The 20,728-nt window shown below is 39.1% G+C and overlaps 1 protein-coding gene and 1 pseudogene across 2 annotated transcripts in view; both read right to left on the bottom strand.

Annotated features, from left to right (window-relative positions):
- Window positions 1–205: 205 nt before the first annotated feature.
- The window catches only part of LOC309857253 (mitochondrial import inner membrane translocase subunit Tim23), a 31,347-nt gene continuing 10,824 nt past the window's right edge, over window positions 206–20,728 (bottom strand). Inside the window, exons 3-7 of the mRNA XM_082718835.1 lie at window positions 18,729–18,822; window positions 18,327–18,411; window positions 14,170–14,228; window positions 12,129–12,239; window positions 206–673 (exon numbers count right to left, since the gene is read on the bottom strand). Of these exons, the coding sequence (XP_082574961.1) occupies window positions 558–673; window positions 12,129–12,239; window positions 14,170–14,228; window positions 18,327–18,411; window positions 18,729–18,822 (465 nt within the window). The 3' untranslated portion in view covers window positions 206–557. The remainder of the gene's footprint in view (window positions 674–12,128; window positions 12,240–14,169; window positions 14,229–18,326; window positions 18,412–18,728; window positions 18,823–20,728) is intronic.
- LOC309857259 (signal peptidase complex subunit 1 pseudogene) lies at window positions 6,036–9,495 on the bottom strand (annotated as a pseudogene). The gene has a single exon. The product of its transcript is annotated as a signal peptidase complex subunit 1 pseudogene (transcript).

Genomic DNA, 20,728 nt, shown 5'->3' with positions numbered 1-20,728 from the left:
AGTATCTTGAGGGAGTTTTGTGTCAACTCTGTTAAAGAAAAATTGTAACCTAGCTGTTAATGGTGCCAAGAAGCCCTTCATTTCAGCACAACCAAGAAAACATGTATTGGCCGAGTCTGGGCAGACAAAAATGCTAAGAGTAACTTTCACTTTATACCCAGAAAAATGCTTTTAAATGGAGACTCACCTTATGTTTACACTTTGGTTCTATTTTCACCTTTTATTGGGAATACAAGGCAACATTACAGTTTCAGATCATTAAATAAACAAATGTGGTGATACCGTATTAACAATCATGACCTGAATTCTGTGAGTAAGCAGTTTTCCAGTTCAGGGAGTAGGGGAGAACCACATTACTCAGCCTCCAGAGGGTTCTGGCTTCAACTCTGGGTAGAAGGAATGCCAGTCCTGGTCAACCATCCATGATCTTCACCACAGCAAACTGGAATCTCCAATTTTTGAAACTAATTGTAGGAAGAAAGAGTAACTCCAGACTGACATAAAAATTGATTGGGATGACTACTAAAGTGTCCTCCACTCCTAAGGTGGCAAAATCTTCAGAGTGACTGTTGGAGTAAGGAGCCTTTCATGTGCTCCCAGTTATTATACAGTGCATAGAGGCTGGTAAGCGTTAGTCCTGCTAGACCACCTCGTGCTACCCCTCGAAGACCACCTGGAAAACAGAACAGGGGGAACGGCCTTGTATTATACAGTGTCCTGGCATCAAAGGATTAAGTAACGTTATCATGAAATTGAGACACACAATTCATGTTTATAAATATTCCACCTCAAACAATAAAAGTCCTAAAGTAATATAAGAAACCAAGACCTTTCAAGTGAGAAATTCCCTTAAATCACTTGGTTACTACATATACTGTATTCTCATTCACAACCTTTCCCATTTACTTTTAATTCATAATTATAGGTAAGATAATAAGCATTAGTAATTTGATTTTTCTCAATCTTACTTGTTCCTGTAACACTTCAGACAAGATCTTATGCCTATTATTGAAGTCCCAAACAGATCAATAATCTCCTCCTAGTCCTACTGTTTAGAACCTCATAGGCATTGCCAGTTGATTTAAGGCTGTAATATAAACAAGGTGACACCCTCTTTGGGAAGAATATTAACAAACTTTGGCCTCTGGACAGGTCTTCTGTTAACTCTGAAGACTCAAGAAGTAGTGGTGATAAGATGGCTATATCAAGCTTTGAGTTAAGTAATGAGAAAGCACCACCTGCCGCCGCCACCCCCACTCCTACACTGACGCATCACAGTCTTCGACAGCTCATGAGCAACGAGGCACTTAGCATCATCACATTCACTGAAAAACACTGAAGGATTAGACTTAGAACTATTTTTGCATAACGATAGTTTTTCATGTGAAAAAAGATTAGCAATATATATTTCACTTGAAATGAAATATAAAAACAATGCTTTAATCATTGCCTGAAAACCAACCCAAGTCTAACATGAGGGCTAGGGGGATACCCAAATAAGCTTTCAAGAAATAACCTAATGCTCTCTTACAGTTTTACAAACAAGTGGATAACATAAACTTAAGGTAGCCTATGCTATACTTATGGATTGTTCATTCCAAGTCATGTGTTAGGAAGGCAAAGGTTGAATGGAGCTATGGTTCAGTGATTACCTTACCAGAGGTCCTTTGGCTATGAGCCAGTAAATTCTGTGAAATTCAGTGACACTGCCAAGTTACAACACTTCAGACTAACTGTTTCTGCAATGAATGTTCTGCCAGATGCCTTCAACTGATAGATTAAAAGGCCAACCCCTCCAGGAGCCTCTCCAGTCTGAAGATGTATGATAGCTGACCTATGTAGGTTTCCACCATGAAGTGCCCTAATTATCTCTCTTAAACACACGGAAACAAACTGCAGGCATCATCTAAAAACAGCTGTCAAATATGTGGGAGGGAATCAGAAACAAAAAATTCAATGGAAGATCTCTCCTTGAAGCTCACATCATCTCTTTGTATCATCTTGCTATATTTAGACTGGGTATGGCAGCTGAATTTGCGGTTGAAAAATGTACACTCAACGGGCTAACTTAAAACAACCTGCCCAATTTAGTAATGATCTACCTCATATCTTTGACTAGTAAGTCAATAAAAAGTTTTAGGGGCTGAAGGTGAACTATAATTAGACCAATTACTAAAATGGAAAAACAAAACTCTGAAGCACAGGAGAATAAATGCTACAACACTCTGTAATGAGGGTTCTTTGAACAAGGAGGTTACAAGCATACAGTCCCCCATTCTGAGTCAACACACAAAAAAAGGAAAGGTGGCCTCACTGCTGTTTATTAGCAGAAAAATGATGGAGGGCTAGTAAATGAAAGCACACTAGGTTTGCAGATGTTTTCCTGGGACCAAACACTCAACTTTAGACTAACTCCCCCAGGTCGATTACAGATCCACAGGGCTCTGAACACTACCCTCTGGTTTGGAAATAGCTGTAACCTGTTCCAATTGGTCCTTTGCTTTGAGTGTCCCAAACATGTAGCTCCTGCTCAACCTTTTTAGAAGGATTTTCACATTAGTTTTAGGCTATCAAATAGCAAGCCTCCCTGAGAAGAGGCACTGGGGTTAACATAATGAAACCGGGAACTGCAAGACTAAGATCTTGGGGACACCACTGGCATATTAACTGTCCCTTGAGAACAATTTATCCCCTAGAATGCTTTTTATTTTGACCAAAATGAAAGAAACTCTTTTTTGAAGGTTAGAAAACACTTATTTCCAGCAAGCAGACACACAGGCAGCATTTGATGTACCTTGATCAGCACAGCTGATCCTGATTAAAGGGCAGCCTCTTATCATAACCCATGTTTTAGTTTTTTTTTTTTTTTTTTAAAGATTTTAATTGTTATTGGACAGAGAGAGATCACAAGGAGGCAGAGAGGCAGGCAGAGAGAGAGGAGGAAGCAGGCTCCCCACTGAGCAGAGAGCCCGATGCGGGGCTCGATCCCAGCACCCTGGGACCACGACCTGAGCCAAAGGCAGAGGCCCCCCCCCCCCATGTTTTAGTTTTAACTTTGCATTAATTCCAGCATTTCCCAACTGGTTGTGTTAAACGTTTGAAGGCCTTGGCTTAAGGCTTTCTGTAACCAATTTATGCCCAACTAAGCACAGGAAGTTGATTAGCAAACATTCCTGCTTTGTACCCAGTAACCAAGTAAGGCCAACGGTCAATCTGTATAAAGGAAAACAAACACAAGATGTGTGTTTCAGTTTTACCTTCTATCTTTTGGTCCTTACACAACTATTCCAGAAAGAGCAAGTATTATCTCTTCTCAACATAGGAAAACAAGGCCCAGGTTATTAAAGGACCTTGTTTGTGGGGTACAGAGTTGGTTAGTGGCAGAAATCTAACATACTGAACTGACAATTACATTACAAATAGGACCAGCAAATTTTTCTTAAAGTAGCCAGAAAGTAGACATTTTAGGCTTTCAGGGCCCAAAGGCTATTATGTAGATAGTTACATAACCACTTAAAAAGTAACTACAATTGACCCTTGAACAGTGTAGAGTTAGGGGTGCCAACGTCCCACACAGTCAAAAATCCATGTACGTCTTCTGATACTCCAAAAACTAATACCCTACTGTTCACTGGAAGCCTTCCTGAATATATACACAATTGATGAACACGTATTTTGTGTGTTCACAAATTATTTATTCTTTATTTATTGCATTCTTACTTATTGCATTCTTAAAGCAAGCTAGAGAAAAGATTACTACAAAAATCATTAAAAAATAACAGAACTATACTGAACGAAGAAAAATCATGTATAAGTTGACTCCTGCAATTCAACCTCATGTTGTTCAAGGGTCAACTGTATTTAAAAATACAAAACACGTTCTCAGCCTCCAGGCAGTAAACAGATAGGCATCTGTCTTGGCCAGCAGAAGTTGCTGGCCTCCGCAGCCTTAACCTACACACTCACATGGTTACTACAGAATACATCCACATTTTTTTTGCACTACTTAAATTTAAATTTTGTTAAATTTAAAATTGACCATTTTTAACTGTACAGCTCAATAGTATTAAGTATATTGGCATTGTGCTGCCACCCCCCCAAACCATCTCCAGAGAATTTCATGTTGCAAAACTGAAACTATGTATCCATTAAACAGTAACTCCCCACTCCCCCTTCCAATCGATGCCTAATTTTTATTATGTTGATAAATAGATATTTGCTCACTTAATTATTAATATTTTAAAAAAATTATTTACTTAATTATTTGAGAGAGAGAGAATGAGAGAGAGCATGAGAGGAGGAAAGTCAGAGGGAGAAGCAGACTCCCTGCTGAGCAGGAAGCCCAATATGAGACTGGATCCCAAGACCCTGGGATCACGACTTGAGCTCAAGAAATCCCTTATCCAACTGAGCCACTCAGGCGCCCTCACTTTTTTAATTTTAGTAAAGTAGTTCACAAGTTCACAGGCATAATTTTAAGTCCAAATAGTACTAAAAGATTTTAGTGATGCACAATGTGGCACACGAACCATCCTGTTAATTCCTAGTTCCCAAAGGCAACTACTTTCATTCTTCGCTCTACTTCCATGGTTTTAAGTAACACAACTACCTTGCTATTTCTTGATTTTTCCATCTGAAATTTTATCTGACTTCCTACCAGGAAAACTGTGTTAAGCCTTGTAAGAACCATATAAAATGTGCTTATGGTGGGATTTAAGTCACTTACTTTCTATAGGTTATCCCATTTACAAGTCAGTGAGGGGAAAATATAGGTTGCCCTCATATAACAAAGTGAAATTCAGACAAGTTCCTCTCTGCATGTAGTGGTTTAGGGATCTAGTGGTAGTCGAGTCAAACCCAGTCTGATTCCAAAGCCCTTAGTCGTTTCACCACATTGAACTGCCTCCAGGATAGGTTAAAAACAAAACAAAACAAAACAAAACAAAACAAAACTATCTATTAAAAGGGATAATAACAGTTGAGTTGGGCCTTATGGATGGACTGGATTTCAAATTTATGTGTTTGGTCATATGATATATATAAGGAAGTTATGGGGAAAAGCCTGAAAACATAGGATAGGATTAGAGCATGGAAGGCCAGGGTGAAAAATTTAAGTTGAAAAGCATTATGTCACCATCAAAGGTTTTTGGACAGTGAGTACTAGAATTAGAACCATACCTGAGGAAGATTAAGCCAGAAATAGTGAACAGATAAGACAAACTGAAGGTAGAAACCTAAAATCAAAATGGCCAATGAAAAAGTTCTGCTACGGAAGTTTAGACTTGTGAGAAAAGGCAAATCAGGTGATGGATGGTGAACCTTATGAATGATGCAATGAGGGGATGATGAAGGAAAGGCGGAAACCAAAGGTGACTGAAGCTCTACAACAGGGGCTGTCTCCTGCCTTTTTTTCCTTTGCTCTCTCTGTTCAAGAGTGGAAGCAGGGTGTGTGGCTCCGGGCAGCAGAGCAGCGGGCTTTCGGGCTTCCCTCACGGCCGCTCCACCAGTCCTCTCCCAGCACTCCCAGTTCTCCCAAGCAAGACAACACTTATTATATGATCTTACATCATCGCAGCTGTTTATGGCTGCCTAAATGACTGTTCTCATTGGACTCCTTTTTTCACCAGATTCTTAGTCATTTTGGTGGTTGCTTTCCTGTGGTGGTATGGTGGCCCAGATCCCTTTGAGAATCTTAGGTTAAGTTTTAGAGGATTTATAAACCCTGACTTAACTAACATCTCCTGTGTAACCTGTACCCAGAACAACAGTGAAAGCTTACCTCTCTGTTATGATAAACAAGGCTTCCAAGTAAATGGAAATGCTTGTAATCAGAATGCACAACTTAAAGCCTAGTGAAGTCAAATTCTTTACAGTGGCCTATGAAGTTCCATCTTCTATCTGATTTGGTCCCTTGCCACTTTTATATCTCTAGATTCTACTACTCTCTCCTTCCCCCACTGCCTTTTTTTTTTTTTTTTTTAATATTTTATTTATTTATTTGAGAGAGAGAGAGAGAGAGAGAGAGATCACAAGTAGGCAGAGAGGCAGGCGGGGGGGCGGGGGTGGGGAGAAGGCTTCCTGCTGAGCAGAGAGCCCCATGTGGGGCTTGATCCAAGGACCCAGGACCCTGAGATCATGACCTGAGCAGAGGCAGGCTTAACCCACCGAGCCACCCAGCTCCCCCCCGGCCCACTGCCTTTTAACCACCACTTCATTCTAGGTCTTCATTCTGTTAGGCTTTACCTACATCACTGCTTCCAGATGTCCACCTTCCAGATGCTTCCTCATCTGTCTCTGTTCAAATATTCCCTCTCCTCGAAGCCAGTCTTAAACACATTGGTATAAGCAGTTTTGGGTGTATGCCATAGTTTGCTGTAGGTTAAATTCTTGAAAGATTACCTGAGCAAAGGATCTACGTATTTAAAACAGTAATAACTAATGCCAGTTGCTTGTTTACCTTTGCCAATATGCAGTGTCACCTACCATCACTTTTTTCTTTAAGTTTTTATTTTAATCACCTGGTGCTCATCACCAGTTCACTCCTCACTCCCCATCACCAATTTAGCTGTTTCACCCACTCCCCAACCCACCTCAGGTCGGTAACCATCAGCTACTTATCATCACTTTTTAATTTATTTGACAGAGAAACACAGTGAGAAAGGGAATGCAAGCAGGGGGAATAGGAGAGGGAGAAGCAGGATTCCTGTTGAGCAGGGAACTGGATGCGGGGCTCGATCCCAGGACCCTAGGATCATGACCTGAGCCCAAGGCAGACGTCTAATGACTGACCCACCCAGGCACCCCCTACCATCACTTTTTATTTTTTATTTTTATTTTTTTATAAGACACAGGCTTGCACTGAGCTTTAATTGCAAACATTAAAAAAATTTAACCACTCAGTGAATTATAAAACTTTTGACAGTTAAATTGTACTTTCATTTACGAGGCATTTATTCATTATTTTGATAGACCTGAAAGAAACTTTGCATACTTGTGTTTTCTGTTCTCATTTCAGAGGAATATTATGAAGAGGAGGTCTGAAGTATTTATAAATCAACAGCCAGCAAAGCTGGAAGTGAAATATAAAGAGAACAAAGTCTATATGCAGCTGTGCTGAAAGGGCAGCAGTGGGTTTTAGCTCATGTTTTGGGTATGAAAACTGAGCTCTTCTCAAACAAAATGAAAACAGGTGCAAGAGTAAAGCTAAATCATGAAAAACCTAATTAGTTATTTTTAGCATGCCTCTTAATTTTCCTTTCCCCTGGTTTCTTGTCTTCTGAGCCTGAGTCTTGAACAGGTAACCTACTTGAGGGGGTGCCGGCGGTAAATGGGCCATGGAGGAAGTGTCAAGAAACATGAAAAAGCAAATCCGGCCGTAACTATATAGACAGTCTACCCAAACTGTTCAGCCACGTACCTACAGATAAATCCAACTATTGCAGAAAAAGAAAAATTCCCTGAAACATCTGTTTAGCTCTGGCCCTCATAATCCATTTGTGTGGGCAGCGAGCTCAGATGCTCCAACATGACTGGCTGAGAAGGCTGGCGGCAGGGACTCGGGGACCGCATGCACCAGTATTTGATACCAGGGACAGCTCACAGAGCTGAGCAGTGGGATGGCTGTGGGCCCCTACCATCACTTTTTAAAAAACAGATGGTGAAAAATATTATCTTATCTTATTTTGCTTTACCCTGGTTGCTTGTGAAACTGAATGACTTCTACTGTTTAGTGGTGATTTGTATTTTTCCCTGAAGCACTCTGTCAACTCTACTCCATTTTTTAATTAAATTACTGGTTTAAGTGATCTGTCAAAATATTTTGTATATTATAGCAGCTAGCCCTTTGCCTGTTACATATGTTTTGTGCATTTTCATTTATGGGAAGAATACTGCTGCCAGAAATAGAAATAAAGAAGTTGTTAAGGAAGTCCTTTTAGCACATAGAGTTTCATTCTGAAGGCCTGGCATTCACTGATACACATACCTATTAACAATAACTCTGACAGTATTTGCTTAATATGAAGAAATATCTCTGTATATCCTTTTACTTTTATTTAGTTTGCTGTTCTAAGACTACCTTCTTAGGGAAGGCACAGAATGAATAGGCAGGGACTTTTTGTGAGGGAACAGGGAGTACCCATATCTTTTGGTCTCTGATGCCCTGTTCCTGATATCAGATAAATGACCTTTAAAGCCTTTAAAACATTAGTCTTAAGTTTATGAATGATAGTGAAACTAGAGCTGTTCATGTTTCGGTAGAATACTGGTCATTACTATTTTTTCAAGGTATTATTTGAGAGAGAGAACACAAGTAGGGGGAAGGGCAGAAAGGGAGAAGCAAACTCCCCACTGAGCATGCAGCCCAATGCAGGACTCGATCCCAGGACCCTGGGATCATGACCCGAGCTGAGGGCAGACACCTGAACCACACAGAAGCCCCAACACTGATCATTATTAAACAGATTTTCATATGCCACAGAAAAGCAAATAATTTTTCATACCCTTTGAAAATATTTACATAGATCCATTAAACACGTATTAGGTATGAACTAAAATCACCTCCACAGAATTATTCCTTTGTTGGTCTGACAACTATCCATTTTCTCATGTATTTTTCCTCATGACTTTCTTTCCACTAAAGTAGCTCCATAGCTACGTTGAGTCATACTACTTTAATTTTAAACCTTTTTAAAACTTTAGTTTCTATTGTTAAAAAATACACTGGGGATTGGAAATGTTTTAGGTTGGCAGTAATCAGCCATTCCCTAAATGTAAACTTCTGTCCTTAGGAGTTTATGCCGGCTCTAGTCCAAGAGTGCCTGAACTCTACTCCAAATCCCTGAATGTACAAGTTGGAAGTTGGATTTGTATTTCTGCCATACAAAATTCGTAATTCTGTGCTGTCTTATTAAGTTCACTCTAAACCAGAAATCAGTAAAACACACTGATCTGCCTTTGTAGACTGATTTTGATGTGTTGAGCTAAATTTAAATTGTTCAGCTAGGAAAGATGAGTCAACATTGGAATTCTAGGTCAGCAGTTATTAACTTCCCCTCTGCTTCATAATTGCAATGGAAGATGAAATCTACTGTCACCTGACACAGAATTAAGGGATAGTCTTTTTTGCTTTTTCTTTACTGAACCAAGACCTTTCTCTTTTATAATTTATGTGGCAGGTGTGTCAGACTGTGTTACAAATGCCATTATTGCAGGGAAGTTTTTGACACAGAAAGCTGGTCTCCCATTTCCTTCAAAATCAATCATTTGGTCTTTTCCTTTCTATCTTTTAAATATACATAGTATGTCCCAAGATGATAATCCAGTACATTCTTATACCCCGGGCTGCCCTCAGCACAGGAAATGCCACAGTGGCTTGCCCTGAAGAAGACAGGGACTAGCGGGATGAGCTAAAACTTCAGTGCCTATCCAACTAGTACAGAAACAGCTGCCACTCAGCCCCAGGCATTTTCCAGTGTGAATAATGTAAGCTTGGTGTTTTCCATTTATTCAAAAGAAACTGGAATTCCAGATTTTTATGTGAAATCTTGTCTTTAAATATATATATATATATTTTTTTTTTAAATATTTTATTTATTTTATTTGACAGAGATTACAAGTAGACAGAGAGGCAGGCAGAGAGAGAGAGAGAGGAGGAAGCAGGCTCCCCACTGAGCAGAGAGCTCGATGCGGGGCTCGATCCCAGGACCCTGGGATCATGACCTGAGCCGAAGGCAGAGGCTTTAACCCACTGAGCCACCCAGGCGCCCCTAAATATATTTTTTAAATAAAGATTTTATTTATTTATTTGACACACAGAGATCACAAGTAGGCAGAGAGGCAGGCAGAGAGAGAGGAGGAAGCAGGCTCCCTGCTGAGCAGAGAGCTTGATGCGTAGCTCGAGCCCAGGACCCTGGGATCATGACCTGAGCCGAAAGTAGAGGCTTTAACCCACTGAGCCACCCAGGAGTCCCTTGTTTTTAAATATTAATTGGATCTTTTGTAAACCCAGTTCGGGCCAGGTAAACTCTTGCTGAGTGTGTCCCTGTGCCAAGTTTTAAATTATTCTGTCTGACCCCAAAGATTTTCCGAAAATTATATCTAGATTTTTAACAAGGTTTTTCTATGCCAAGGTAAGATCTAATGTGGACATAAAAGGTAGTTGCTGTCTCACTCTACCTAGGAGGTCCATTTATGCAAGTACACACGTGTGATTTTGTTGCAAGTACTGTGAGCTCTTAGGGATAAATTGTCCATTTTCTTTTCTCTTTTTTTCCTTCTTTTTAAATATTTATTTATTTATTTATTTTAAAGAGAGAGGGAGAGAGAGAAAGAGGGAGAACGTGCACACGCGTGCACATGGGAGAAAGGGAGATCATCCCAAGCCGACTCTACCCTGAGCAAGGAGTGATAGTGGGGCTCAGTCCAATGACCCTGGGATAATGACCTGGGCCAAAACCAAGAGCTGGATGTTCAACCTACTGAACCACTCAGGTGCTCCTGGTCCATTTTCAATATAGGAAAAACCTCTTACTCTCAGATATATCAGGAAATCTTGGATTTCATGATCCTGTTGAGTCTTGTCTTTTCTTCTAGTAAAAGTGAAGTAAAAATGCTACCTGATATTTGTGATGGAGGAATTACTAAAAAACAGATTTATTCAGTTAATCGTGTCTAATGCATAATAAAACAGAAGTTAATTCTCAAAAGCATAAGTACAGAACATATGTACTTTAAGCTTTTTTTTTTAAAGATTTTAAAGATTTTTGAAAGAATTTTTTTTAAAGATTTATTTGACAGACACAGATCACAAGTAGGCAGAGAAGCAGGCAAAGAGAGAGGAAGGGAAGCAGGCTTCCTGCTGAGCAGAGAGCCTGATACGGGGCTCGATCCCAGGACCCTGGGATCATGACCTGAGCCGAAGGCAGAGGCTTTAACCCACTGAGCCACCCAGGTGCCTAGTTTAAGCTATTTAATGCAGAAATGTGATGAAAAATTTGGGCCTGTCCCTACTTATATGACCTTTGGAAAAAAGGTCATCTTAATACTGTGCTCATCTATTAAACTGGGGTGTAATGATTATCATTTCAAAGTTTTTTATTTTATTTATTTATTTATTTATTTATTTATTTGTCAGAGACAGAGGAGAGCGAGCGAGCACAGGCAGACAGAGAGGCAGGCAGAAGCAGAGGGAGAAGCAGGCTCCCCGCCAAGCAAGGAACCTGATGTGGGACTCGATCCCAGGATCCTGGGATCATGACCTGAGCCGAAGGCAGTGGCTTAACCAACTGAGCCACCCAGGTGTCCCTCATTTCAAAGTTTTAAATAAGTTATAGTAAGTGCATATAGAAGTATAATCATAAGTCAGTGAATGTTAGTTTGTTTTCCATTCCAGAGGAGATATTTGATCTCCATGCAGGTCATTTTGGTTCAACTCTTAGGGTTCTGATTATTTTTTCAAAGTTGAGTTGTATTTAGTTTGCCCATCATTGAGGCATTATTCACAGTGGTCAAAAGTGGAAGCAATCCAACTATCCACTGACAGATGAATGGATAAACAAAATGGGGTAAACAAATACAATGGAGTTTTATTCAGCCTTGAAAAGGAAATACTGAAGATGCTACAACATGGATGAACTTGAGGATATAATGCTACATGTGAAAAGACAGTCATAAGAAGACAAATATTGTATGATTTTCCTTACAAAGCTAAAGTACCTCAGAGTTCAGATTTATAGTTAGAAAGTAGGACGGTGGTTGCCAAGGGCTAAAGGAAGGGGAAAATGAGGAGTTTCTGTTTAATGGTTATAGAGTTTCAGTTTCGTAAGATGAAGAGAATTTCTGGAGTTAGATGGTGGTGATATTTCACAATGTATATATTAACTTAACATTTCTGAACTTACACTTAAAAAATAGTTCAGATGGTCAATATTATGTTTTGTATATTTTATCAAAATAAAAAAACCAAAATAAAACCCCAAACCCAAAACAACTATTAGGTTTTAGACAACACTCCGTTCCACTGCAAAAAACGTGTCAAGTATCCTTTAAAAGCTGTGGATACCTAGTTTTTAAAGCATACTTCAAAGTATATTGAGAGGGAGAGAGCGCCTTCATTCAGTAGTACCTACCTGTACATTTATACAACATGCCTGTCATGGTTCCAGCTGCTATGGTGTTAAGGTCATCTTCTGCACCTCGTGTTTTCTCAATGATGACACCAAATGCACTATAGAGCAAAGCTACAGGGAAAATGGAACTGATCAGTAATAAGAGATTAAATGTCAGTACAGCAATTATATTTAGAGAAATATATCTTATAGACATTATATAAACAAAGAATACATATATTCTTTATACACACACACACACACACACACACACACACACAATTTGTAACAGGAAAAGCCTGGCACCAAATAAAATGCCCACCAAAGGGCACAGACTAAGAAATGGACTTTCCATATAATGAAATACTGCATACTCAAAAAAAGGAAAAAAAAAGGCAAGAAAAACTACATTCACTAGCATGTAAAGCAGGGACATGTGTGTACAACTTGGGAAATGCAAAGAAAATCTTTGGATTTTCTTCCAAAGAAGAAGAAGAAGAAGAAGAAGAAGAAGCATCAGCATCAGCAGCAGCCTTTCTTGAGAAGGCTTCCGAAGAAACATGAATGGTAGCTAATTATAAAAAGTACCACTGGGGAGTCCCAGGAGAAATATTTTTAATCTTCACTTATATTTTATTCATAATAGCTATACTTTGGATTTAGAAACAAAAACACATACGTTTCTACTGTAAGAAAAATGTTAACTTAAAAAAATTGAGGTATGGTTCCAGCCCATGTAAAAAACTAACACTAGCACTATTTAGTTTTAACAAAATGTTCCCCAGAATTACCTTTCTCCCACACCTGAGGTTCCAGCCCATGTAAAAAACTAACACTAGCACTATTTAGTTTTAACAAAATGTTCCCCAGAACTACCTTTCTCCCACACCTGTAAAGATTCCTAGTAATCCTTTTCCTTATATTTTCTCAAAATTATACCATGTTTGACCCATCAATATTACACCAAACTCTGCCTTACAAATCCTGTGTGATGTTCTTATACTTCTATAAAAGGCTCTTACCAGTTCAACTTCTTTAACTGAAACTGAACTTGAGCAGAACATTGTGATTGATCATATTACACTGGGAACACACAAGGCAACTGGCCATCCCAATTCACCCACGACTGAGAGTTTCCTGGAGCATGAGATCTGCAGTGCTAAACGAAGACAGTCCCTGGACAGACCAGGATGGCTGACTAGGTATATAAGCATCCAAACAGAAACAAAGAAGGGTGACACTGTATGGGGTGGGAGCAAAGGTGACATGAACAGGATATGGAAGCAGTCATTTCCTAGGAAAAATGTACTGCTTCTAAATCCCGTGGCAAAGCTGGGATATTATTCTCTCACAACAGATGCCTCTTCCATTTTTTCAGTAAGATGCTTGCATTTTCTTTTACTTAATCTGCCACCAATAAAAGATTTTCAGACTTTCAACTAATTTACAAAAACACAGCTGTTAATGTAGGCACCCAGGTAGTATAATTTTTAAAAGCCATGAGTCATCAAAAGAGTCAATCATTCATAAACAATATAATATGAAATACTTTGGTCCTAAGTCCTACTAAATGACCCTTTAATTAGAACTACAAACGTCTTTCTTATCTACAAAGGCCCTATTGCAACTCTGGAAATTAGGTCTGGGAAATCTCCGAGGTAAAGAGAATGCTGAATGGGTTATTAGGAAAACATACAAAGAGGGATGAATTAATCATATCTTACTACAGAACCTCTGAACCTTTCCTAACATACAAAGGCATATGACTTGGACCTAAATTATCTGGATTTTCTATCTACTTAAAACATGATTTGGTAACTTGCTTGGACAGAAGAGTACGTAATATTGAAAAAGACTTTTAAAACATTGAGAAATGGTATTAGTATTACTTTGTTATATTGTTCATTGTCTTTTCCTAAGTATTTATCTACACTATTCATTACAATAGATTCAACGAAAATTTTTAATATCCTGAGGCCAGAATTTTGATTAAATTGTTCATGATAAATATACATTCTTTCTTTGCATTAATGATTTATTATTAAGTGAGATTTCTACTTACCCAGAGAACCTAGAGTATTAGACCAAAGTGCCCCTTGCCTAGTCACCATGTTCAAAATCCTACCAGGGCAGAAAGAGAAAGAATTTGTGCTTAGAATCACCATTTCTCTAATGTGAAAAATCACAACCATAGCTATTTACAATGTATTAATCCAACAGCCAAAGTTTTCTTAATTTTATTTATTTTTTATTTTTAAAAGATTTTATTTATTGGGGCGCTTGGGTAACTCAGTCACTAATTGTCTGCCTTTGGCTCGGGTCATGATCCTGGGATCCTGGGACTGAGCTTCTCCCTCTCCCACTCCCCCTGCTTGTGTTCCCTCTCTCAGTGTCTCTGTCAAAAAAAGGAAAAAAATCTTAAAAAGAATTTATTTATTTGAGAGACACAGAGAGAGAGGAAGAGAGAGCACAAGCAGCAGAAAGGGGAGAGGCAGATAGCCTGATGGGGGCTTGATTCTGGGACCCTGGGATCATGACCTTAGCCGAAGGCAGATGCTTAACAGGCCGAGCTACTCAGGTGCCCATAGTTATTTTTAAAAAGATTTACTGACTTATTTTAGAGAGACAGCAGGAGCAGGGGGGAGGGGCAGAGGGAAATGGAGAGCAGCAGACACCCCACTGAGGCAGAGCTTGATCCCAAGACACCTTGATCATGACCTGAGCTGAAATCAAGACTCAGATGCCCAACCAACTGAGCAACCCAGGTGCCCTCCAAAGTTCTATTAATTTAATTTTATTTTTAAGATTTGTATTTATTTGACAGAGGCAGTGAGAGAGGGAACACAAGCAGGGGGACTGGGAAAGGGAGAAACAGATTCCCCTTCGGGCAGGGAGCCCAATGTGGAGCTTGATCCCAAGACCCCGGGATTATAACCTGAGCTGAAGGCAGACACTTAACGACTGAGCCACCCAGGTGCCCCCAGTTTTCTTTTTCTTTCTTTCTTTTTTTTTTTTAAGATTATTTATTTATTTGACAGAGAGAGATCATAAGCAGGTAGAGAAGCAGGCAGACAGAGACGGGGAGGCAGGTTCCCCACAGAGCAGAGAGCCTGACCCGGGGCCCGATCCCAGGACCCTGAGACCATGACCCAAGCCGAAGGCAGAGGCCCAACCCACTGAGCCACCGAGGCGCCCCCAATTTTCTTAACTCAGTATCTCCTCAGAATTTATTAAGGATGATTATATAAATATAAATAAAGGTTAAACCTCAAACATTTTCAGGCAGTGAGTAAAGAAATTTATTATTTTTAAATATAAGGCAAATATAGAAAGGCTCTGAATGACAACCTAGAATGTATTTTATAAAAAAGCTTATAGTAATTGATTTACATTAAAAATACCATTATAACGGACAAATTAGCTTACAATTAAGTTTTTTAGGGAAGAATATACTTTGGATGTTAAATGGAATCAAAGCGTGGGATACTGTAGAATATAAAGCAGAATTAAAGGGAAATACTCAAAGAGAAGGGAAAAGCTGTCCAACTAGAATGCATGGAGAAAGCATCCTGTGTCTGCTCCCAGGCTAGAGCGAAGCGGCCAGAGTGAACGCTCAGCACACTCTCAAGGAAGCACAGTTCTGCCTTGCACCAGTGCCAGCTGTCACCAGAACAGTGACAGAGGCAACTGGAGGAAGAAGACAGGACATTCCTCTCCCAGCAGTGTAACACCATCACAGGAATGGGTCTATCCGGACAGCTGACTACTGCTGGAAATTATGGAATTACAGTAAGAGTGAAAAAACTTATTTAATGCAATTAAAACTCACTTAAATTAATGCCAAATAACAAAAATTTGTATTATTTCTACAAGGCTTTTAAAAAATATTAGTAATGAAGTATATTGTTTCTAATTAATTCTGTTACATATTTCCTAACATTTTAAGTTCAGCATATTGTTGTCCTATGTAACACTTTTGTAAAACTAGTAATTTTCATTAATGCACTGCTGGAAGCACTGCAAACTGGTGAAATTGTTTGGCGTATGACTGGGCAATGCATCTCCACATACTGGGCCCTTATTACTTTAATCACCTCTCAATAACCCTTCAAGGCCAAAAGCAGAAAAAACTTACCTAAGATCACAAAACAGTAAGTAATGAAACTAGGCTTTGAAGCTACATAGATCTGTCTGGCCCCAAACCTTATCTTCTTTCCATTTTTAGAGGCTGTCTCCTATTTTATTAATTTTATTTTTCGAAGACTTTATTTACTTATTTGAGGGAGAATGCAAGAGAGCACAAGAGGGGATGAGGGATAGAGGTGGGGAGGGAGAAGTAGACTCCTTTTTGTACAGGGAGCCCAAAGCAGGGGTCATTCCCAGGACCCTGAGATCATAAACTGAGCCAAAGGCAGCAACTTAACTGACTGAGCCACCCAGGTGCTCCAGCTATCTCCTATTTTAAACACTTCCTATTTAGTAAGATCAGAATTGTTATATAAAAATGATATATTTAAAAAATCTTATCTAAAAAATACAAACCAATTTGACTCTCTCCAAAAATTACTATCACTGTTTTAAGAAACAAAATTTATCTTTCCCAGGAGACCTTCCACTTTCTTTCCTTTTTTTTTTTCCTTAAGATTTTATTTATTTGACCAAGAGAGACAGCGAGAGAGGTTAACACAAGCAGGGGGAATGGAAGAGGGAGAAGCAGGCTTCCTGCTGAGCAGGGAGCCCAACAGGGGGCTCAATCTCAGGACCCTGGGACTGTGAACTGAGATGAAGGCAAATGCTTAAGGACTGAGCCACCCAGGTGCCCGGACCATCCACTTTCATATTTAATATGATGTTAGGGACTTGCTTTAAAGTAATATGGGAGAGAAGAATGAGATGGAGCACAATTGGTCCCAATCCTGGTTGACTGTTGAGGATGGATTATGGTTCATGGGTCTTTCACTGTACTATTCTGTCTACTTTGGTATATTTAAAAAAATTTTCTATAACACAAAAAAGTCAAAAATAAAATGTACTAGAATAAGGGACAAATATATTTTTAAAAGATTTTATTTACTTATTTGACAGTGAAAGGGAGAACAAGAGTGAAAGCACCTGAGAGCATAGGCAGGGGAGTGGCAGGCAGAGGAAAAAGGAGAAGCAGGCTCCCCCATGAGCAGGGAACCTATTATGGGGCTCAATCCTAGGGCCCTGGGATCATGACCTTAGCCGAAGGTAGACACTTAACTGACTGTGCCACCCAGGTGCCCCGGAGTAAGGGACAAATATTAATATAAATGTAAAAATATTCAAGGATGTGGCTTAGTAAAGCCAAGATCTACATCCTAACAGGAATATGAGAAACTTGACAAGCCTTCAGGATTCCCAACATCTAATTTAGCAAACCTGCTGCCACCTGCTGGCTAAATAACATACAAAGAAAATGGAGCTTAATGTGTCCTAAAGCAAAACCAGAAGCCATAAAGTTATGTAAAACTAAACATCGAATTATTTAGAGAGTATCTACATGGACTGGTCATGTTTATTTCTTAGGCAGGGTGAAGACATCTGTACTTTCCTTTCTTTAGCCTTCTTTCAGAAACGGGGTGTGAACTCAGTAAGTAGTTCAATTAAAAATGACAGCATATCCAGCAACCACTCTTACATGCTTATTTTTTTACTACCAAGTCCTGTGGTTTTTGCATGCCCTCGAACAATCCAAATAATGAAGCAACTCAACAACTTGAAAAGAATGCCATATAGGCCTACAGAATGAAAAGGTAGGTAAGTTAGGTTAGGGTAGCACCAGCTAATTGAGGGACACAGACCAAAAATCACTCCTTTTAAAATGTTAGCCTCATTTTGGCTCAATGCTTTAAGCATCTGCCTTCGGCTCAGGTCATGATCCTGGGGTCCTGCATTGGGTTCCTGGCTCAATGGGGAGCCCGATTCTCCCTTTACCCTTTCTCCCTGCTTGTGGTATCTTTCACTCTCACTTAAATAAATAAATAAAATCTTTTAAAAAAAACAAACAAAACAAACCTTAGCCTCAGTAACCTGATTCCTTAGATTCTTTTATTTTGATTAAGTAAATTAAAAAAATCGATCAAAATGGATGTCAATCCTCTAAACATGTGTAATCTCAAGATTGTGTTCATCAGGTCAACAAAGTAGAGGTTAATATTCAAACACCACTACATGAGATGATTACACAAGACTTACTGTACGTTTCTCGGTTTGGACCAGGACATGTTCTGGGTTTCCTTCAATCCTAGCCGTAGACCATTCATCGCTCCAAATGCAGCCCCTAGTGAATCATAGTAAAAAACAACTGCACTTCAGATTCTTTTTTACTTTTATTTAATAGGAAAAAATAAAAAATGTAAATAATGATCATTTACTTATTTACTATTATTAAAAATTCTACTTTTAAGTAATCTACACATCTAACATGAAACATGAACTTAAAACCCCAAGATCAAGAGTCACATGGTCCACTGAGTCAGCCAGGTGGCCCTCAATAATGATTTTTTAAAACCCTGAAACTAGTACTTGAATTGCTTTTGATTTTAAGAACTTTTGCCTACTTGGATTGAGGACAGTGAAAAAAATTATCATACCCACCTGTCATACAGCATCCTCCAATGGTAAAGAAGGCCAGCTCAAATCTGCCCCGAGTTTTATTAGCTCCAGTCGGTAAAATAAACTCATCTGTATCCTAAAGGGGCAATAACAAAAAACAAGCTGAGTTCCCCTCAAAACCCAGTACTTAAAAAGTGTTTTTTAATTTGTCAAATTAACAAAAGTAAAACCTGAGATTAACTAAACCTCAACTATACTTAGTCAAGCATAAATTAAAACTTTCTGCAACAGCAATACCTAAATCAAAGTGAAGTGAAATGAACTACACATACAGTTACACTCATTAGTTTTTAGGAGGCATTCTCATCAGAACTTTGCTTTTGAATTAAGTTTGACCAATTGTATGTAATTTGTCCTACTTAATGATAAATATGATGCAACATGCAAGAGAGTTTAGGAAGACCAGCTCTAGAGAAAGGTAAACGGAAAGGTAAGAGAAGTAACGGTTTATTCGATTGAGATACCACTGTGGAAAAAGAACTCTCATTCTATAGCTACTATTTATCAAGCAAAATTTTACTATTATCATAAAAAATGAGCAGAAACTATAAAAGCATAACAGATTAGATCAATTATGCAAGGGCAAAACTACCTTCTTAATTCTTTTTTTTTTTTTTAAAGATTTATTTATTTATTAGACAGAGAGAGATCACAAGTAGGCAGAGAGGCAGGCAGAGAGAGAGAGAGAGGAGGAAGCAGGCTCCCTGCTGAGCAGAGAGCCCGATGCGGGACTCGATCCCAGGACCCTGAGATCATGACCTGAGCCGAAGGCAGCGGCTTAACCCACTGAGCCACCCAGGCGCCCTACCTTCTTAATTCTTAACAGTTTGGGAAGCATCTATTTTAATAATCTTAAAACAGCTATAATCTTTCTAGTAAATGCATATACAAATTTGGTATGAAACCCATGAAGGCTATTTAAGAATTTTAGGTTGAAAATGCTACTCTAAGTGCACAATATGATTGATTCTATAATACAATACACTCATACAGAACACATTCAATACAGGTTTGCCAAGCTTTCTATACAAAAATGGTTAAAATAGGCCATAAGCACACACGGCTGGCAATTTGCTAACAAGTAAACATCACTTTACCAAATATGGAACTTCAGTAAATGCATTCCTGATTAGGAAAACTGCAGCTATGCACTGGTTTTTGATTTCTGGCTTATGCTTACATTCTCACCAAAAAGTGCACAAATAAGCAAGCACATCTACTTTCATCACATAGAAACAGTCTGTTGGGCAATAATAAGCCACCTCTGAAGAGATCCCGTATCATGATATACATGGTTTCTCAAAAGTTTTGGACCTTTAAAGATTTTATTTATTTATTTGACAGACAGAAATCACAAGCAGGCAGAGGCAGGCAGAGAGAGGAGGAAGCAGGCTCCCTGCTGAGCTGACAGCCGGATGTGGGGCTCGATCCCAGGACCCTGGGATCATGACCTGAGCCGAAGGCAGAGGCCTTAACCCACTGAAGCCACCCGGGTGCCCCAGTTTTGGACTTTTAAATTAATCACTTAATTTTAAACTGTACTTCTGGCTTGGAAGTTTTAGAAATGCTATACTTAATGAGGTATATAATTCTTCAACCTAGAAATGGATCGCTAATTACAAATAGAAATTTTTTTTTAAAAGGTCCTGATGAAGATTAATAAGCAAAGTGCATGTTATCACCAACTCAACTCTTTGCTAGGGTCAACCATAATAAAAGTACTAAAAGGACGAAGGCAAATGTACATCAGTTCACACACAGAGCCTCTTGAAAACAATTTCATGGTTAGCTGTCATTGGGGCTTAATCTTTTAAATGCAATTAGAATGCACTGTTTCAGTCCTTAATTTTTTAAAAAGATTTTATTTCTTTACTTGACAGAGACAGAGATAGTGAAAGAACATAGGTGGTGGTGAGGGATGGGGTGGTGGGGAGAGGGAGAAGTAGGCTCCCTTCAGAGCAGGGAGCTGGATGCATAGCAGG

The sequence above is a fragment of the Mustela nivalis genome (assembly GCF_964662115.1).
Source record: "Mustela nivalis genome assembly, chromosome: 2".
In the NCBI taxonomy this organism is placed as follows: Eukaryota; Metazoa; Chordata; class Mammalia; order Carnivora; family Mustelidae; genus Mustela; species Mustela nivalis.
Note: the sequence above shows the minus strand (reverse complement) of the source record. Positions and strands in the feature narration are given on the sequence as shown.